Source organism: Eucalyptus grandis, chromosome 7 (assembly GCF_016545825.1).
Source record: "Eucalyptus grandis isolate ANBG69807.140 chromosome 7, ASM1654582v1, whole genome shotgun sequence".
Taxonomy (NCBI): Eukaryota; Viridiplantae; Streptophyta; class Magnoliopsida; order Myrtales; family Myrtaceae; genus Eucalyptus; species Eucalyptus grandis.
Genome location: NC_052618.1, coordinates 17939232 through 17958328, shown reverse-complemented (window position 1 = coordinate 17958328; position 19097 = coordinate 17939232). Strand labels below are relative to the sequence as shown.

General features: G+C 37.8%; 1 protein-coding gene across 1 annotated transcript; it reads left to right on the top strand.

The window, feature by feature from the left end:
* Positions 1–5049: 5049 nt before the first annotated feature.
* Positions 5050–9896, top strand: LOC104452873 (kinetochore protein SPC24 homolog; the record flags this gene model as incomplete). The annotated part of the gene is made up of 5 exons (XM_010067370.3): positions 5050–5326; positions 7097–7238; positions 7342–7443; positions 9057–9130; positions 9236–9896. Coding segments are annotated over 5 exons (705 nt in total), but the record flags the coding sequence as incomplete, so codon positions are not given.
* Between the last annotated feature and the right edge of the window lie 9201 nt (positions 9897–19097).

The window sequence follows — 19097 nt, the reverse complement described above, 5'->3', positions numbered from 1 at the left end:
CACGTCGTCCCTCACCCATCACCCATGGTTATTGGCTACATGCAGACTATCGTAGGCAGAATATGTATAGAGAATAGAAAGTTGTAAGGCATTTTGGCATTATACTTCTATCATTTTTATTTCAACGTTAAACTGTATAAAAGAAGAGCTAAATTTATTCAAAATTTACTCGGTGGCCACCCTTCCTATATAAAAAACGGAAGTGGGAGATTTAAATCTTCATTTTCTAAAGAAAGATTAAAGTAAGGAAGATTTAATTTTAGATATAAATTTTAACTCTGTTGCTCAATAAAAGGGCATGATAAAAATTTGAAAGGAAGTTAAAATAGTAATAGAATGGAAGCGGTAAAAAAAAAACTAAGTAATTTAATAATCATTTTCGCTCTATTGGATTGTAGCCGAACCCTAATGGCATTACAACTCCGTCCTGTCGCTATGAATAACACCCGCAGATGTGCCGCGCGAGCAGCATCGGCCACCAGTAGAGAAACAGAAAAAGAAAAAGACAATAGACAAGGACGGGACGTGACATTTGGTAAGTACTGACTTTGTCAAAAAAATTGGACATAAAGAGCTGTCAAATCTGTTTCCCCACTCATAAATTTCCTTACGGAAAGGAAGCATACATCTTAGCGCCTTGCTGGTATGAAAAGGAACTTTTGGTCAACCATATTCCATTAGATTCCTTAGATTTTTTTCCTATCTGCAATCTCTGCATGATATAAAATGTTAATATTATATATCATTGAGGAGATGATCAGACTCGTAGTTTTGAAGTCTAATATGCATGCAGGTCAAGAAAACCCTAATTGATAAATTAAAGGGATAAGAACTTAAAATGTTTGTAAAGTGACGTTTAGATCGTTTTCGCGTTAGGCTTGGACACCAAGAAATTGACTATTAAGAATGTATTTAAGACCATATTTTGAAATTTTCAAAGGATCAACGCATTTGGTAAAATATTAATATCCCTGACATTTCATAACTAGATGAATGCGCAAAACCGGAAAACACTAAAAAGAAACAAAAAGGAGCAATCAAACGGATGTCCACACAATTTGTGCAATTATAATGTGCACAAAATTATTTCTACACATGGTTGGTTGCCTAATTAGAATTGATGTGTTTTTGGTTATATAATCTAGACATTTTGATTCTTAGTTGAGCCTGGGGGAGGCCGGCTCATAAAGTTGGAAAAATATATGTATAAGTTCCTTAATTCGGTGTTAAATTAACCCAATTACTTTGTCAAGTTGAAAACTTAAGTTTCGACATGAGAATTCAATACTATATGTGGCTTTTCACCATTATCTATTGAGTTTTTCTCCCAAGGTCATTAAACCTTGAGGAAGGGTTAGTGTCGCGCAGCAGTAACGCTAAAACCGGGACGAAGAAGATAGGACATGCCAGGAGGAATGAACGATCCTAGTAAACTCGAATGTCAGGTCGCAGGAGAAGAAAATCGAGTTGCTTTGCGTGGCTGAAAATCAAGTTGCTTTGAGTGGCTGAAAATCAAGAGAGGCAGCAGTAATCTCCGCGGAGAGTTCCCATTCGTTTTGACTGCCGGAATTCTAAGTCTTCAAATACCAAACTTGAGGAGCCCATTTGAAATGAAAACTAACGGCCAGAAGTCCAAAAGTTTCTCCAAAATGAGGTGAAATGATGGGTTTTTGCAGCGAGAGGATAAAAAAATTGGTTTACAAAATCATGCAAATCTTGATATGGGAAATCTATGGTATATAGGCTACCCACGAATTGTGCCTTTGAGGTGGAAGGTGCTAAAGCAACTCAAAATGAACTCATTCACTAGCATGATTTGTGAGCTAATTGAACCCACTCAATACTTTGTTAAATCTAAAGTAGAGTTATAGGAGTCCGATGAGGACTAATTTTAGGAAAAGTAAGACTATTTTTGTGAAGTTACTTTGCAGAAGAAACGTACCCCACCATAAGCGAATCTTATTGAAAGTTCAATAAAGAATCATATTATTCTTCAAAGAGTAGGTGAAAATTACTTAGGTGAAACCTTACCCAAAAAAAAAAATTACTTAGGTGAAGAAAAAGAATGTGACAATGGCAGTACATGATTCTACCTTATCGACCCTTATTTTCTAAATGAATCTTACAAGTAACTGATAAACATAATATTATTCTTCAAAGAGTAGGTGAAAATTACTTAGGTGAAGAAAAAGAATGTGGGAGGGCAGTAAATGATTCTACCTTATCGACCCTCATTTTCTAAATGAATCTTACAAGTAACTGATAAGCATAATATTATTCTTCAAAGAGTAGGTGAAAATTACTTAGGTGAAGAAAAAGAATGTGGCAATAGCAGTGCATGATTCTACCTTATCGACCCTAGAGTCGTAGTTTGAAGTTTTGTATGCAGGTCAAGAAAACCCTAAATGATCAAATAAAGGGTGAAGAAAAGTTTGTAAAGTGGCATTCAAATCGTTCTCATATTGGGCATGGACACCACGGAATTGACTATTATGAATGGATTTAAGACCATGTTTGGAAATTTCAAGGATATATGCATTCGGTCAAATGTCAATGTTCACGACGTTTCATAATTAGGTGGATGCCCGCAAGCAAGCAGGAAAAAGCTAAAAGGAAACGAAAAACTAGATGGATTCCCTCACGATGTGCGCAATTTATCATATTGTTTGTGCACCAAAATTATTTATACGTATAGTAGGTTGCCTAATTAGTTTTGATGTGGTTTTGGTTATCTAATATAGACACTTCGATTATTAGTTGAGAGGCAGGAAGTATGATAACATTGTGTCAAGTATTCACGCTTAATGACAGCACCATATATTAAGTAGTGGGGTCAATTGATCAAATTATAAAGTTGACATTAATAAAACATTTTCCAACATTTTAAATTGCTTAGGAAAATGAGTTAACGGAGAATATGTTCCTAATCAACAGAAAACCTATACTTAAATTCAAGAAAATGATTTTCTCTTTAAAAGATCAAGAATCATTTTTAAAATATGACTAGAAATTAGCGATTAGACCAAAAACTTTAGCTTTGCACGGGAACCCTAACGCTCACTTTTGGATCCTCACCACCTAAGCTCGTGTCCATTGATGCCTTCCCCTCGTCCTAGCAACTAGGGATCCCAAACATGACCTTGATGGACTTGAACTCGATCACTAAGGATCCTAGCTTGGTCGTCGAGGACTCGGGCATGGGCACTGGCATCCCTAGGCCATCCTCGATGGACCGGGATTGAAGTGTTAGGAACCAAGCCCAAGCGCCAGGAACCTAGGTCACCAAGGTCCCATGCTCCGCCTTTGTGGACCTTGGCCCATTTGCCAAGGATCCAAGCACTAGGACTCAAGGCCTGGCCTATATGAAACCATTTCAAGGCGCCAAGAAGTCTTGCACATGTATTAAATTCTCGATTTGGGTTTCTATGGAGGTGGGATTGGTGCCCACTCTATTGCTCAAGACTCTACTGGCCTTGCCTAGGTCCTTGGGACCATGGTCAGAGTTCATCAAGGTTGGACCCGAGATCTTGGTGTCCATGTCCTATTCCTCGGTTGTTTGTGCGCAAGTCATTAGCGCCTGAATAGTGTATGTGTATTTAGAAAAATCAAATCATATTTTTCTTTCTAAACGACAAAATTTAGATTTTACCTAAATATCAGAAAATATTATCATTTTCTTCGAAAATTATTTTATGGAAAATATATTCCGGAAATGTAAATTTTTCCTGAAACAAACAAAATCTATATTTACAAGTTTCTTAATTTTGTGTTAAATCGACCCAATTACTTTGTCGAGTTTAGAGTCGCTTGAAAATCAAGCGATGTAGATAGTGAACAGATGTGGAGAGGCCCCATTGGTTTCATCGGGCCATGGAATCATCATCCCTTACCAAGGCTAGAGAGCCATTTGGGCCCATTAAAAATAGAATAGACCGTAAGATAATTTTAGTTAATTAGCGATACTCTTAGATGTCTATAGCAAATTATTAATCATTAACGGAAAATATATGTTAAATAGTGATGCGACAACTAGAATCAATGTATGTTACAAATTTTGTGACGGCAACTCCCTTAAGCAATATTTTAGGAATTATAACTTTGTTGCGATAATTTGTTTTAGCTACAATGGTAAATTTAGAGTGATATTTTTACAAATATGTTCATAAATTTTAATGGTGCAATTTTTTATTAAAACACCAGTGTACGTAAATTAAATTGATTGTAACTCTCGATCCATTCTCATATTATTTTGCTCACCACCAAATGAAAGAAAATCTCATTTTATTATGCTCGCTCAACTAACCACTAAGAACCGACCAAAAAAAAAAAAAAAAAAAAAACTAGCCACTAAGAAATGAAATCTTCATTCATTTCCTTTTCATTTTTCATTCAATTTCTTCATTCATTCTGTTCCGTCAAACCAAATCGAGTCTAAAGTGCTTTGGGAGAAAATAACTAAAGTAAATAACGATCGGTTTCAGAAGCTAAAATTCAATGAATTAATTATGAAACATTAAAAACGGCATACTTGTTTAAAACCTCTAGGGTACATTTATTTTTACAAAGAATCAATCATCTGACAAATATTTTCTTAAAAATAATCATTTACCATGTTTATAAAAATTTTAATCATCAATAATAATTTATGTCTACCTACTCACGCGTTGGTTTGGGCCTTTTCCCTTCTAATTGCGGTAGGGGGTTTGAACCCCGACATGCGCATTGCACGACTCATTCGCGGCCAGGTCAGGTGGGTGGGCTCGATTCCTCCCTGGGTTTACGTATTAGTTCTTTGGTGTATGGCGATTCCAGGTTCTTAAAAAAATAAAAATAAAAAATAATTTATTTCTAAACGATTTTATCGTGAGCAAAAAAATTTCGTCACTCAATTTTTGTCAACAACGAAATTGATTATTTTCTTGAGAAAACATTTTAAATTGTGAGTTTTTTTCGTGAAATTAGTGTGTTTATTTAAAAAAAAATTATTTAAATAATTTACTTCTCGAAGAAAAAGTGGGAGAGGGAGGAAAGGGAGAAGGATTTTGAACGTGCTTCGAGGGGCGCCCTTCTTTCCGTTTTCCCTCTCCAGTCCACATCGTCTTCTTCTTCTTCGATCTTCCCTCTTCTCCGGCGGCGAAGGGAGAACGAGATGGGGATTCCTCTCGGAGCATCGACCTGGAGAAGCTCGTCTCCTACAGCGACGACCTCGCCCAGGTCCTCAGGGACGACAAGGACGCCGCCGCCCTCGCCCAGTGCCTCCGCCACTCCGACGCCCTCCGCTCCTCCTGCGACGCCGACCTCGCCGGACTCCGGTCCTCGCTCCTGGGTCGGTAATCTTTTCCCCCTTTTTCGCGGCTACCCTTTTGCTTACGCGTCGAGATTCGGTGGTGGGTTGGTGGGTTCGGGTCGGAGATGCCGCGGGTCTGCGTTTGATGGGTGCGACCGTTTCATGTCGATGGCTTGATTTGGGCTGAAAAGGATTCAATTTTGAAGTTTTTGATGAGTTCCCAGTTCGTGTCTGAATTTGATTGACATGGTGTCGTTTGAACTGGGGCTGCTGTTCTGTTGTGGGTTTTCCGAGTCTCTTTCAAAAATTTCTTCTTTTATCGATAAGGATGGCAGGATCGAAGTGCAGGTGGTTCAGGGGTCCGGGCCTTTTGAAATGCTATCTTGTGTGCGATTGATATATCTGGCCAAGTTTGCTTACGAGTTATTTGGTAGCGAAATGAAGATGCGAGCGATTTGATTTGGCACATCCTTCTACTCCTTGTTTATCTACAGTACTTCTCTTCCCTGCTAATTCTGTAGAATCTTCTATTACTGAGGAAGAGATGCACAATTGTCTGTCTTTACTATCACAAGGTGTAATGCAGTGTGTATAGTTCTGCTACAGTTTTCATTACTCACATTCTTGGAGTCCTCCATATTAAATATGGACGTCCTAATACTAGGATGTTAGCTGTCCAATTTGTGCAACCCACTAGTTAAGTCATATATGTAAGTTCTGAGTTTGATTTTTGTCTCGTGCGAGTAATTGCAGGCCGGACACCAAACTGTTTAGAGATATTGGTACCCGTGTTAAATTAGTTAAAGGATGCTTTATCTTTTCTGCTATAAGGCTAAAGGGGTTTCTTATTTCATGAGGTCATGAGATCTGATATGGAGACTCCTCAGGAACGTAAAGCCATTTTGCAGATGTGCTCAATCGATCTGTTTATCATGATGTTAGTACAAAAATATTTGAAAGCCCTTTGTGATGGCTGCACGTTATTCAAGTAAACTGTATATTAAGAGTGTAGTTTCTAACCCATTGAATCACATAGCAGATGATAAAGGAATATGCTGGCTCTAAGCCTATTTGATTCTATTCTCTTGCTTTTTCCCTACTTAATTATGCAAATCCTCCATCTTAAACAGAATTTCTTGTTTGATTCTTTCTTGCTATCTTTGATTTGGTAGCCTACTCTGTTATGTATATCAGAATATGCTTTTTTCCTCTCTTTGCTTTTTCATACTTACAATTTCTCGAGGTAGGTTGTTCATCTAGTAGAAATTACGATTACTTCTGCGTGTGACAATTCATCTCCTGTCAACCTTATAGATTGAATGGCTTTTGGGATTGGGGGTGTTTCTGAGAGTAATTGAACATTGTGACTTGTGATTGTCTTTACCAGATGCAAGTATTTCACTGTGACAGCTTCATGGACTAACATTGGAGACATTTCTTGAATTGCTATACTAATGATGACATCCATGAAACCCTCAAGTTCACATTGTGTCATTTTAATTATAAAATATTTGAATAAATGCTATTGTGTCAAAATTAGATCTTGCCAGTTTGCTTTTTGGTTATTTGGTAATGAAATGAGAACATGGTCTATTTCTTTTGGACCCCACTTTTCCCTTTTTATCTGCAGTACAGAGCTTTCCCACTAATTCCGTAGAATTGGATACTAGTCAGGAAGAAATGCAAAGTTACGTCTATTCACTATCACGATGACTTTACAATCTAGACCAACTTATCAACAAGATGGTTTGCTTTGATCTTTCACCTCTTTGATGCTCTCTCTTTATTCTAAATTTTGTGGTTGAGCAGAGTATGAGGAAAAGATTGATGCTTGCAAGAAGAAAACTGAAGCAGTGAGATCTGAAGTTGCTGGAGATGTGGATATTGACCAACTCCAGAAAGAACTGCAAGAGGAACTTGAGAAGGAACGACTGCTTATGGAGGATTTGAGATAAATATCTAAACAATCCTTTTTGTGATAGCTTTAATGATTCTTTTACATGTTCATTGACAAACAATTGATTTTCAATTTTGTCTTTTATGTGTACCAACACAATTGTTGCCAATGAAATTAATGAGCTAGATCTCCAAAGGATTTCCATTGAGGAGAGGAAGCCAATTTTGAAGAAAATTGAGCAAAATGGGCGGAAAGAACAGTAAGTTCATGCGCAGAAGCTTTTTAATTCTTCAAATTAATAACTCAACAGATTGGATATTCTGAATGTGCATATCTTTTCTGAATGTTGCAAAAAAAATTGCATGAAATTGAAAATAACATAACATTAAATTGTGTCTGGCATTATAAGTTTGCATCTGCATTTCCATATATTCATGCTATTGCGAAAAAAAAAGCAAGGCTCTGTATGCCTCTCTAACTGTCCATAGCAGTGTCTGTTGCTAGCTAATCACTTCTGAAGAACAATTAGTTTGCATCATCTCTTTATTGGATGATTTATGTTGTCGAATAGACATACATTGGAATGGTCACCATAAACTCTTCTCCATCTATACAATTTGTGAAATTTACATTTCATGTGATTAACACAAGAAGTTTAAATTGCTAGACAGCCCAATCATATTTGTGCTACTTAAGCTGATCTCTGTTAAAAGACGGGGTAGGATGAGGTTAGTGGCATCGGTTGAATCCTACATTTTTGTGCAATAGAAGGATCTAGTTGGCAGCTTGCGTGTGTTCTCCCTGTTCATTATCTAATATTTGTGCTAACGGGATAATTGTCTCCTGTGTCCTTTTGCTATAACTCTATTACCACCGAAGAGGGATGTAAGGGGCTGCAGATTCTTATACAATTGTCTATGAGAACTGTAAACTGGTCTTCAGCATTTATTCATACATAGAGAAGTCTAATTAAAATTCCACTCTTATAGTAAATCTCCTATTCCTTCCCCTCCATATAATCCCAATTTATAATCCATGATATTTATCTACTGGTACTTTTTAGAATCAAATCATCTTCTGGTGACTACTGCTTCCCCAAGATCAACAAACTAGCTGGCATTAGTTTTAAGTAGTCGAACTTGGGGGTAGGTTCTCGCAGAGTAAGATTGCTTGTATGGATGTTGCAGCATGTTCTCTTATTTCAGAACAGCCCGCTCATTTGCTTTAGGAGTTGTGTACATCTGATCCTCCAAACACTGGAACCCAAATACTATCCTTTCAACGACCTAACCCCCTAAATGCACAAAAGAATGAAAAGCATAGTGAATAGTAGCTAAGAAGTAAGAACATTGCCATCAAAGTCATATAGGTCCAGAAAATAATCTCTTTTTAAGCTGCTATTTTATCATAATTCGAAGGACACTGTCAAAGTTCTGCAATTGTTAGCCCAAATGTGTTTTAAACCCTGAAGTGTAGCTTAAGCACAAGCCAGAATGTATATGACCCACTTTTGTGGCCAGTTCGTAGAGTCTATTTGATTTCTTGCTTCCTAGTATTTATGTATTATCTGATCATATCCTTGAATCCTTTGTTCTCATGCACTCTTTGGATGTGTGTCCTGTGTGCATGCTTGCTTAGGTTGATTTTTGCTTGTCTTTGTGCGTTCTTTTCCAGGAATAGGCAATGAAATTTGCATAATGGGATGCTCAAAGTTATTTTGCTTTCGTATAAATTGGTCTTATAGCATGACTGTTTCAATGTATCCTTTTCCCCCTTTGTGCTCCTGCGGTCTCATGCACAATGTGCGCACACAATAAGGTTCTCTCGTGTTGTTTCAAAATTAATATCCTTTTGTTCTACCTAATTTTGCAGGATGAGTCTTTCGATGTATGCTTCTGTGACGAAGATCATCCCAAACTTGGATGATAGCTCCAAAATTGCAGGGTGTATCCTTTCAATTGTTCTTGTTCATGTACTCTAATGCGGTGACAATCGACTAGAGTTCACCATTGTCCCCAGATCAGTTGGTCCTTGAATCTCAATAACCACAGATATTGTTGACAGGGAGAAAAGGGTGGTGGATAAGTTTGAGTTCGACTCAACAAAGACGACCGCCTTTGACACGTGCACCAATATCTGGAGGATGATTAGTAACTCATAGATATTAGACGGCATTACAGCACGTCAACTAACTCTACATTTATCTGGCTGCCAGTGATTCTGCTCAAACTCCCCTTCAGGCATCGTCTCTTCTTTTCATTCAACATTTAAAGGGTAAGGTGAATGGCCTACTTCAGGAAGAACCCAATTGGATTGTCCTGATCTCGGGGGATCGGTTGATTCCTCTCTTTATCAGTGAAGGTACTAACAGGAATGAAGTGTGATCAGTGCGTTTTTCTGTATCATATGTGTGTTCTCGACCAATCAGCACGGACCGTCGAACACTGTTGAGGTGGGGTATGGGACTCCATTGACCGCTTCACCGTATTTCTGGGTATTCCATTCCAACAAACTGTGTCAAGGTTGGGGAAGAACTTGTACGTGCATTCATTCTTCTGTTTCATCAGTGTGATTCGTATGGGTAGCTTTAGAAATTTGTAGGCCTATAGAGATTTTGAACTGGATGCAAATGCAGGTTTTAGTGTGTATTCTTGTATATCAGACCGTGCTACCATCTTTTGAGGTAATCCATGTTTATTTATTTATTTTTTATGATCAGGTCATTCTAATTTTTATTTTTTTTAAGAAAGGGGTAAATAGTAATACAAAAGAAATAAGGGTTAATACTCTGAAAAATCCCAAACTGGTACACTTGTGACAAATTTATCCCAAACTATTTTTTTGACCATAAAAATCCCAAACTGGTAAACTTGTGACAAATTTACCCCGACTGACTATAAAAAAACCCTAAATTGGTACATTTATGACAAATTTACTCCTAACTAATTTATCCAACTGTAAAAAACCCTAAAATGGTAATTTTTTGTTAAATATACCTTATGCTAAATTGGATTAATACCATAAAAAAATCATAAAAATTGTAAACTGTGATAAACGGAGCGTAAAATCCTAAATTGGTATACCGGTTAACTGTCACGTGTCATTTAACTTAATAATTTGAGAATAAAATTTAACGAAAACCAGCATAAGGTAAATTTGTCACAAGTATACTAGTTTTGGGTAAATTTGTCAAAGGTATACCAATTTGGGGTTTTTGGTGGTCAAAAAAATAGTTTTGGGTAAATTTGGCACGAGTGTACCGGTTTGGGGTTTTTTAAGGTACTAACCCAAGAAATAAAAACAAATTGTGCCTATTATATTGTCAAAATCTCTAAACTTGTCCATTGTGATATAAATATTCTCTATCTTTTGTGTAATGAAAAAGTTTAATTTTGTCCATTGTTTCATATGATGTATATTTGTCGCGTTGATATAAGTTTATGATATTTGTGTTATAATAAATGAGTTTAGGGTTATAGCAAAGGAAAAAAAAGGTTCGGGATATTTATATTTATTGATGGTATAATTTGAGATTTTTTTTTTTTTTTGGCATTAACAAAGAAAAAAAAATCTCATTGCTTCTAAATTTTTTGACTAGTTCAACTCACTGGTAAAGTGAAGGGGTTATAACAAAGAGACAAGAAAATAAAAATTTATCTTTGTTGCGTTTCTTTATTCCAATAACGCAAATAAATTTAAACGCGTTTTTCACACTCTAGGAATCCATCTATGTTTTTGCTTTTGAAAGATGATACATTATGGGCATTTCAGATAACATGTAAGTGTTATTACTTATTTTGGCATTTCCAATATTTGGAGTTTTGGCCTTGATTAGCAAAGTGCCAGAGAAACTCGATTTGTGAATTAGTTGTAGAAAGCAAAAGAGGGATGCTAAGTTACAATTTCGGATGTATTATTTTATGTTTGCTTGAGCCCCTGAAAGCTTAACGCAAAATAAACAAACCTTTGCTCAACGTCTCCGAGCTATGTTATCTAGGTCTAATTCTAGTCACCGGACAAATGTAACTTTCATGAACGAAAAGTCTGGACTGAAGGTTCAAATTGTAATTCTGTTGCATGTACTTGTAGGTATAGGAATCACGCCTAGATTGGTCAATAGCGTGATGGAATGACTTGAATTACCGTTGGAGAATTGGAGAACGGTGTATACAAAAGATGTGAGACAAACGCAACTCAGGCTCATGCTATTTTGCGAAATATAAATAATGTAGAATTTTTTTTCTTAAAAATAGTTATTTATATCTTTTACAAAATGATTTTGAGTCTCAAATCACTTAGAGCGCGTTTGGTAACATTTTCGTTTTAAAATTGTTCCAAGAAATATAAATAAAAAAAATGTTTACGTTTCAGGGAACAATTTTGAACAAAATAACGCATTCGGTAAACTTATTCCGAGAATAAAAAATGAATAGAAACACGTTTGGTAAATTTATATAATTTTTTTTTTTTATAATATTTTTATTTTATCTTTTCTATTTTCTTTCTTATTTTTCTTATTTTCTTATTTATTTTCCTTTTATTTTCTTTTTTCTTCTTTTGGCCGGTCACTAGCCTCGGCCATGGCGGCGACCGCCGATGAGGGCAGCGGCCTCGCCCGGCCACGGTGAGGCTCGCCGGCCACCGGGCGAGATCGAGCTCGCCCAACCCGGCGCAATGTCGGCCTTGCCAGGGGCCGGCGACGCTCCGGCGATCGACCAAAGAAAAAGAAAGAAAAAGAAGAAGAAAAAAGAGAAGAATAAAGTGTTTCTAAATTTTGTTATAGAAACAAGAAACAACTTTTTTACCCTTTGCAAAAAAAAAAAAAAAAAAAAAAACTTTTTTTTTTTTTTTCTTTTTCTGTTCTAGATGTGTTTCTAGGAACAAAAAATAATTTTGGAACAAAAACTCAAACAAATGTGTTTGTTCCTTTTTTGTTCCCGGGAACAAAAAAAAAAATCAAAACAAACGTAGCGTTAGTCTCGATTGCTATTCCTATGAACATATAATTAATCATCTAATTTTCCTCACAAGTTATATGGATTGGTAATTAAATGGCAACATCTTCGACTAAAAATAAAATAAAATAAAATAGCAACATCCAACACCATGTCATTTTGGCGAGTTGATATTTCTATCTTCATTATAGATAATTACCTCTTTATTTTGTTAATTACAGTAATACCAAGAAATCATGGGAAAACAATGTTCAAGAGCCAAAAATGTACCAAATCACGATTTTCCTTTTTTTTTGGCTCAATTGGTGTACTATTAATTCAATTTTCTCAACGACAATGTGCTTCTTTTAGGTGAATTAGAATCGTAAATTACATATAAATAAACGAATATTGTTAGCCGTAAATATTAATAATAATAACAATAATAAGTTACGGATAAACAATATATAATCAATCCTCTGTAATGATCCGTCCAATGTGCATATCTCTCTATACATTAAAAAGAAAATCGAAAAAATGAATTTTGAACGTTATGAAAAATTCAAGAAAAAAAGAAATAAATAGTAGTAGCCATCGAGGAGCAGCAGCAAGAATCCGGCCGATCGCTCGCTTATATGAACAGACCAGCGACGAGGGCGCCGATCGCCGCCGAACCGGCGAATTGCTGACGGGGCCACTGTCCCCAGGAGCGGGCGCCGCGGCCGGCGGCGTCGCGATCGACGACGCAGGAGCCTCCGGGGCGGGGGACGACGCCAGGGGCGACGGGACCGGAGGGAGGAAACGGGGGCGGAAGCCGGCGACGGCGAGGGGGACTTGGAGGGGGTGACGGCCGGCGACGGGGCGGGGTCTGCGCCGCCGCCAGGCCGACGAGGAGGACCGCCATTGCCGCCAGGGAGAGCAACGCGGTTGAGCCAGCCATGGAAGAAGAGCTAGAGAGAAGAACTACTTCCTAGAGAGAGAAAACCGAAACTCGGTGAGAGAAAGTCTCGCCGGTCGGAGCGAGGATCTTCGGGGTGTGCCGTGCGACGGCGGAGAGCGGCGGCATTTACAGGAAGGTTCCTGCTTCGGTTGGTGGCGGTCGGCGTGGGGAGCCGACCGTTGGATCCGTGTTACAATCGGGAAACCGCCGGGTGGATCCGACGGTCGAGATTTATTCGTATTTTCTGACCGGGTGCGGCCAACCAATCACGCGGTTTTCAAGCCTTAAGCCGGGGCTTAGTGGGAACAGTTGTAAAGAAGGGGCGTGTCTTGGTAGCACGTTCTAATACCCCAAAAATAAATTCAAAATATTTTTTTTTTTCGCATTTTAGGAGTTTTGCCTATGTTTCTACTTTATGAATATGATATATATTCCGGCCATTTTTATAATATCAAGTGTTATTTTCTATGTCGGCATTTCTTTCTAATTTCTAGGACAAAGAAACTTCCGAGCTAAGGTTGTGGAACCAAAGGGACGGTGCTTGGTTAGAATTTTTGAATCTCTTGTGTTGTCGTTATATGTTTGCTTGAGCCCACAAAAGCTTGATGAGAGGTAAATGAATTCTTGTTCTACGTCCACAAATTCAATTATTATTGGACTTCTAGTACACTTTATTCTCTCGAATAAATGAACCTTTTAAGATAAATTTCCTTTCTTTTAGTCACATAGTAGTTTCTCATGTATTTTTCAAAAGAACATAGATTTGTAATAAAAAATGAATCCTCAAATGACGTTAACTATTTGAAAAAAAGATACGGTTTGTCCATAAACTTTGGTTCAATATATAATATGGCCCTAAAAATTTTAACTTGTCTAATGTGAATCCTGAAATTTAGCTTGATGTGTAATGTGATTCCTAAATTTTTAATTTGTTCAATATGATCCATAAACTTTTAATTTGTTCAATTTAATCCGTGAACTATATGAAAGTTGATGTGAGGACTAGCGTGGAGACATTTTTATATATAATACATATTGAATTTTATATATAATACATATTGAACAAATTAAAAATTCAGTGATTACATTGACACATTACTTGTTGGGCAAAGTTTAGAAACTATTGTATATTTATTACTAACTTTTAGTAGCACAAACCATTTGATCATCGCTCTTGCTTGCTAAAATCAACCTTTTATTTCTTAGAAATTATAGGTTGGCACTTAAATAGCGAAGTCCTCACCATTTTACTTTGATAAAGTATGTTCTACCTTTGATGTTCTTATTGAGAGTGATCAGAAAAGCGAAAAATTAGACCAAATCGCAATTTTCTTTCTGATCACGAGGCATTTTGTTAATTTTCGAAAATACATCAACCATGTGTACTTGTTTAGGCGAGCAAGAATTGCAAATAATAGATAAACAACTGAATATCCATTCACCAAGAAATTAAACACACGAGTATTATTAGCGATAAATAATAATAATCTCTGGATAAACAATATCATCAATCCTCTATAATGATCTGTCCGATAAGCATCTCTCTATACATAAAAGTGTCGAAAATTCAAAAAAAAAAGAAAAGAATTTTGAGTATTATGAAACAAAAATTTTAAAAAAAGAAATAAACGGTGGTAGCCTTAGAGAAGCAGCAAGAATCCGGCGGATCGCTCGCTTATATGAACAGACCAGCGACGAGGGCGCCGATCGCCGCCCAACCGGCGAAGCCAACTCCGTTGCTGACGGCGCCACTGTCCCCAGGAGCGGGCGCCGCGGCCGGCGGCGTCGCGATCGACGGCGCGGGAGCCTCCGGAGCTGGAGACGACGCAGGCGGCGACGGGGGAGACGCGACGGGGCCGGAGGGAGGAGACGGGGCGGAAGCCGGCGGCGAAAGCGACGGCGAGGGGGACTTGGAGGGGTGAGGGCCGGCGACGGGGCGGGGCTTTGCGCCACCGCCAGGCCGACGAGGAGGACCGCCATTGCGGCCAGGGAGAGCAACGTGCTTGAGCCAGCCATGAAAGAGGAGCTTCTTAGAGAGAGAAAGAGAACCGAAACTTTTAGTGAGAAAAGCTCTGCTGATCGGAGCGAGGGTTTTCCGGTTGCGATCGGCGACGCGGAGGGCGACGGTATTTATAGAAGGTTTTGCGGTGTGTTCCGCGCTGGGGTGGAGTTCATCGGAGTCGACCGTTGGATCCGTATTATAAATGGAAACCCTCGGATCGATCCGACGGCCGAGATTTATTTGTATTTTCTAACCGCGTGGCCAATCAGCGACGCGGTTCTCCTACAGTCTTATAGCTGGGGTTTAGTGGAGACAGTTGTAAAGGATTATATCTCTTTAGCACGTTCTAATAGCCCAAAGATAAATTCACAGCACATCGACAACTAATCGGGTACATCTTTCGCAATTATGGGCATTTTCAATAAGAGTTAATATCATAAAAAAATCTTAAATTAATATACATATAATAAATTAATTTAAAATTAATTTTTATCATCAAAATTTATAAATTGATATTTTTGTGATAAACTTATCATCCATTATTTTCTGTAAATTAACTTAATACCACGAAAAATCATAAATTGGTAAAGTTATAACTCTGTGTCATCCAATTTAATAATTTAACAATAAAATTTAATGAAAATTAATTACCGGTATATAAACTTTTGATTTTTTGTGATATTAACCATTCTAATAATATCGAGTGTTATTTCCTATGTCGGCATTTTCTAATTTCTGAAACGGAGAAACTTTAAGTTAAGAATCAATTGTAGAACCAAAGGGATGATCTTTGGGTTACAATTGTTGAATCTCTTGTCGTTATATGTTTGCCCAAGCCCATAAAAGCTGGATTCGAAATCAATGAATTGATTATGCGTCCACAAGTTATGTATCCAAATATACTAGTCATTGAATAAAGGGGTAACTACACTCAAAAGTCATCAAACTTGTGCAAAAAGTTGTACTATTTGATTCTTAAAAATTTTAAAAACTCATAATTAAATCCTAAAATCTATTAAATTGATGCAACTAAGGTCTTCCATTAACTCCATTTAATTTGACTAATAGAAAATGCCGATGCGACTTTTCTCAATACTTTCTCATGACACGTGACGTCGATGCGGCGCCTATGGAATACTAAATTAGGGAAAAAATATTTGAAAATTTGAAAAGGAAAGACAATGCTAAGAATTACAAAAATAAAATAATTCAACAATATTCAAAACAATGCTAATCAATAATAACATATTAGTAGACTGGTTCCCATCAATTACCGACGATCAAACTGGTTTGATCATCCTTTACAAATTATTTTGTTCATCTTTTTTTTTCCTTGCTCTTGCCTTCAAATTGGTTGGGCTATGACTTTACTTTACATCCACCATCCTTGAATGAGATATCATCATCTGCACGTTTTTTGTCTGCCATAATGAGTCTGCATTTCTTACAGGAATTTCTTTTTTTGTACTCTCTTGATTTCATTGCTGGAGTGACAAATGGGTCCATGCGATGTGATTCTTTAACTTTAACTTTATTTTATGCCATCTTAAATTTTTTAATTTATTTAATGTGATCCTGAAATATTCATATTTCTATATGCAAGCCATCTACTCACTTTTATAATCTCACTTAATTGATATTGCCTATTTCTTTATGAGAAAAATTAAAACTTAAATAAGAAACAATGGCCTTTTCGTGTATTATTCAAAGTTGAGCATCGTCGCTCTCAACTCGCGCTTCCTACAAACGTATCACTAATTGACTTTTTTCTTCCTTAGAAATTATAATGGTAATTGAATTGCAAAGTCCTCACTATTTTTTTTCCTATAAAGTACATAGAAGTCTTTGAATTTTTCGCTCCATTTTAGATAATTACTTTTACTTTTTTATTTTCATGTAAAATTGTCAAATAACTGTTTATTGGGACTGTAGTTGTGCTGTGATATTTTCGAAAATTGATCTTTAAGTGAACAAGAATCGCAAATAATGGATAAAAAAATGAATATCCATCACCAAGAAAATAAATAAACGAATGTTATTAACAATAAATAATAATATGATCTCCGGATAAAAAATATATAATCAATCCTCTGTAATGATTTGTCCAATGTCCATATCTCTCTACGCACAAAAAAATCGAAAATTAAGAAAGAAAAAAAAAAAAGTAGCCAGCGAGTAGCAGTAGGAGGAATTTGGCGACCGCCTAGATGACCAGACCGGCGACGAGGGTGCCGATTGCCACCGCCTTGGCGAAGCCAACTCCGTTGCTCACAGCCTTACCGTCGGCGGAGTGGGCGCCACACCCAACGGCGTTGCGATCGACAGCGGAGATCCCGATTTTGTTAATTACCTCTTTATTTTGTTAACTAAAGTAATATCAAGAAATCATGGGAAAACAATGGTTCGAGAGAGAAAAATGTACCAAATCACGATTTTCCTTTTTCTGGCTCAGGTGGCGTAATATTAATTCGATTTTCTCACCAACAATATGTTTCTTTTAGGCGAATCAGAATCGTAAATTATGAATAAATAAACGAATATTATTAACGGTAAACATTATTAATAATAACAATAATAAGCTCCGTTTAAACAATATATAATCAATCCTTTGAAATGATCATAAATAAATAAATATTATTAACGGTAAATATTATTAATAATAACAATAATAAGCTCCGTTTAAACAACATATAATCAATCCTCTGAAATGGTCTGTCCAATGGGCATATCTATCTTTACATAAAAAAAAATCGAAAAAATGAACTTTGAGTATTATGAAAAATTCAAGAAAGAAATAAATAATAGTAGCCATCGACGAGCAGCAGCAAGAATCCGGCGGATCGCTCGCTTATATGAACAGACCAGCGACGAGAGCGCTGATCGCCGCCGAACCGGCGAAGCAAACTCTGTTGCTGACGGCGCCACTGTCCCCAGGAGCTGGCGCCGCGGCCGGCGGTGTTGCGATCGACGGCGCAGGAGCCTCCGGGGCAGGAGATGATGCGGGGGGCGATGGGGGAGAGGCGGCGGGGCTGGAGGGAGGAGACGGGGTGGAAGCCGGCAGTGGGGTCGCCGTCGTCGTCGCCGCCGGCGGAGAAGGTGACGGCGAGGCCGACTTGGAGGGGTGACGGCCGGCGACGGGGCGGGGCCCTGCGCCGCCGCCAGGCCGACGAGGAGGACCGCCGTTGCCGCCAAGGAGAGCAACGCGGTTGAGCCAGCCATGGAAGAAGAGCTAGAGAAGAACTACTTCCTAGAGAGAGAAAGTCTAGCCGGTCGGAGCGAGGGTCTTCGGGGTGCGGCATGCGGCGGAGGAGAGCAGTGGTATTTACATGAAGGTTCCTGCTTCGGTCGGTGGCGGTCGGTGTGGGAACCCGACCGTTGGATCCGTGTTATAATCGGGAAACCTCGAGGTGGATCCGACGGTTGAGATTTATTCATATTTTCCGACCGTGTGCGGCCAATCAATCACGCGGTTTTCCCCGTCCTGCGCAGCGATGCAAGCCTTTGTAGCCGGGGGTTTACTGTTTAGTGGGAACAGTTGTAATGAATCTTGGTAGCACGTTCTAATACCCCAAAAGTAATTTTTTTATTTAGCATTTTTAGGAGTTTCGTACGAATATGACATAAATTTCGGCCATTTTTTTTTTTATAATATCAAGTGTTATTTCCTATGTTGGTATTTCTTTCTAATTTGTAGGATAGAGAAACTTCTGAGTTAAGAATCGGTTGCAGAACCAAAGGGATGGTGCTTAGTTAGAGTTTATGAATCTCCTGTATTGTTGTTATATGTTTCCTTGAGCCCACAAAAGCTTGATGCGAAGTAAATGAATTTTGGTTCTACATCCACGAGTTATGCATCCAAGTCTGATTTCTAGTCGTTGAATAAACAAAAGGGTAATTGCAATCTAAGTAACACCGACATTGACACACGACACGCGATACAACATGCCAATATGTCGTTTCTCAAAAAATAGAGAATTCCGACACATTTGAACATGTTATATATTAAATATATATTTATATATATACATAATAAATTA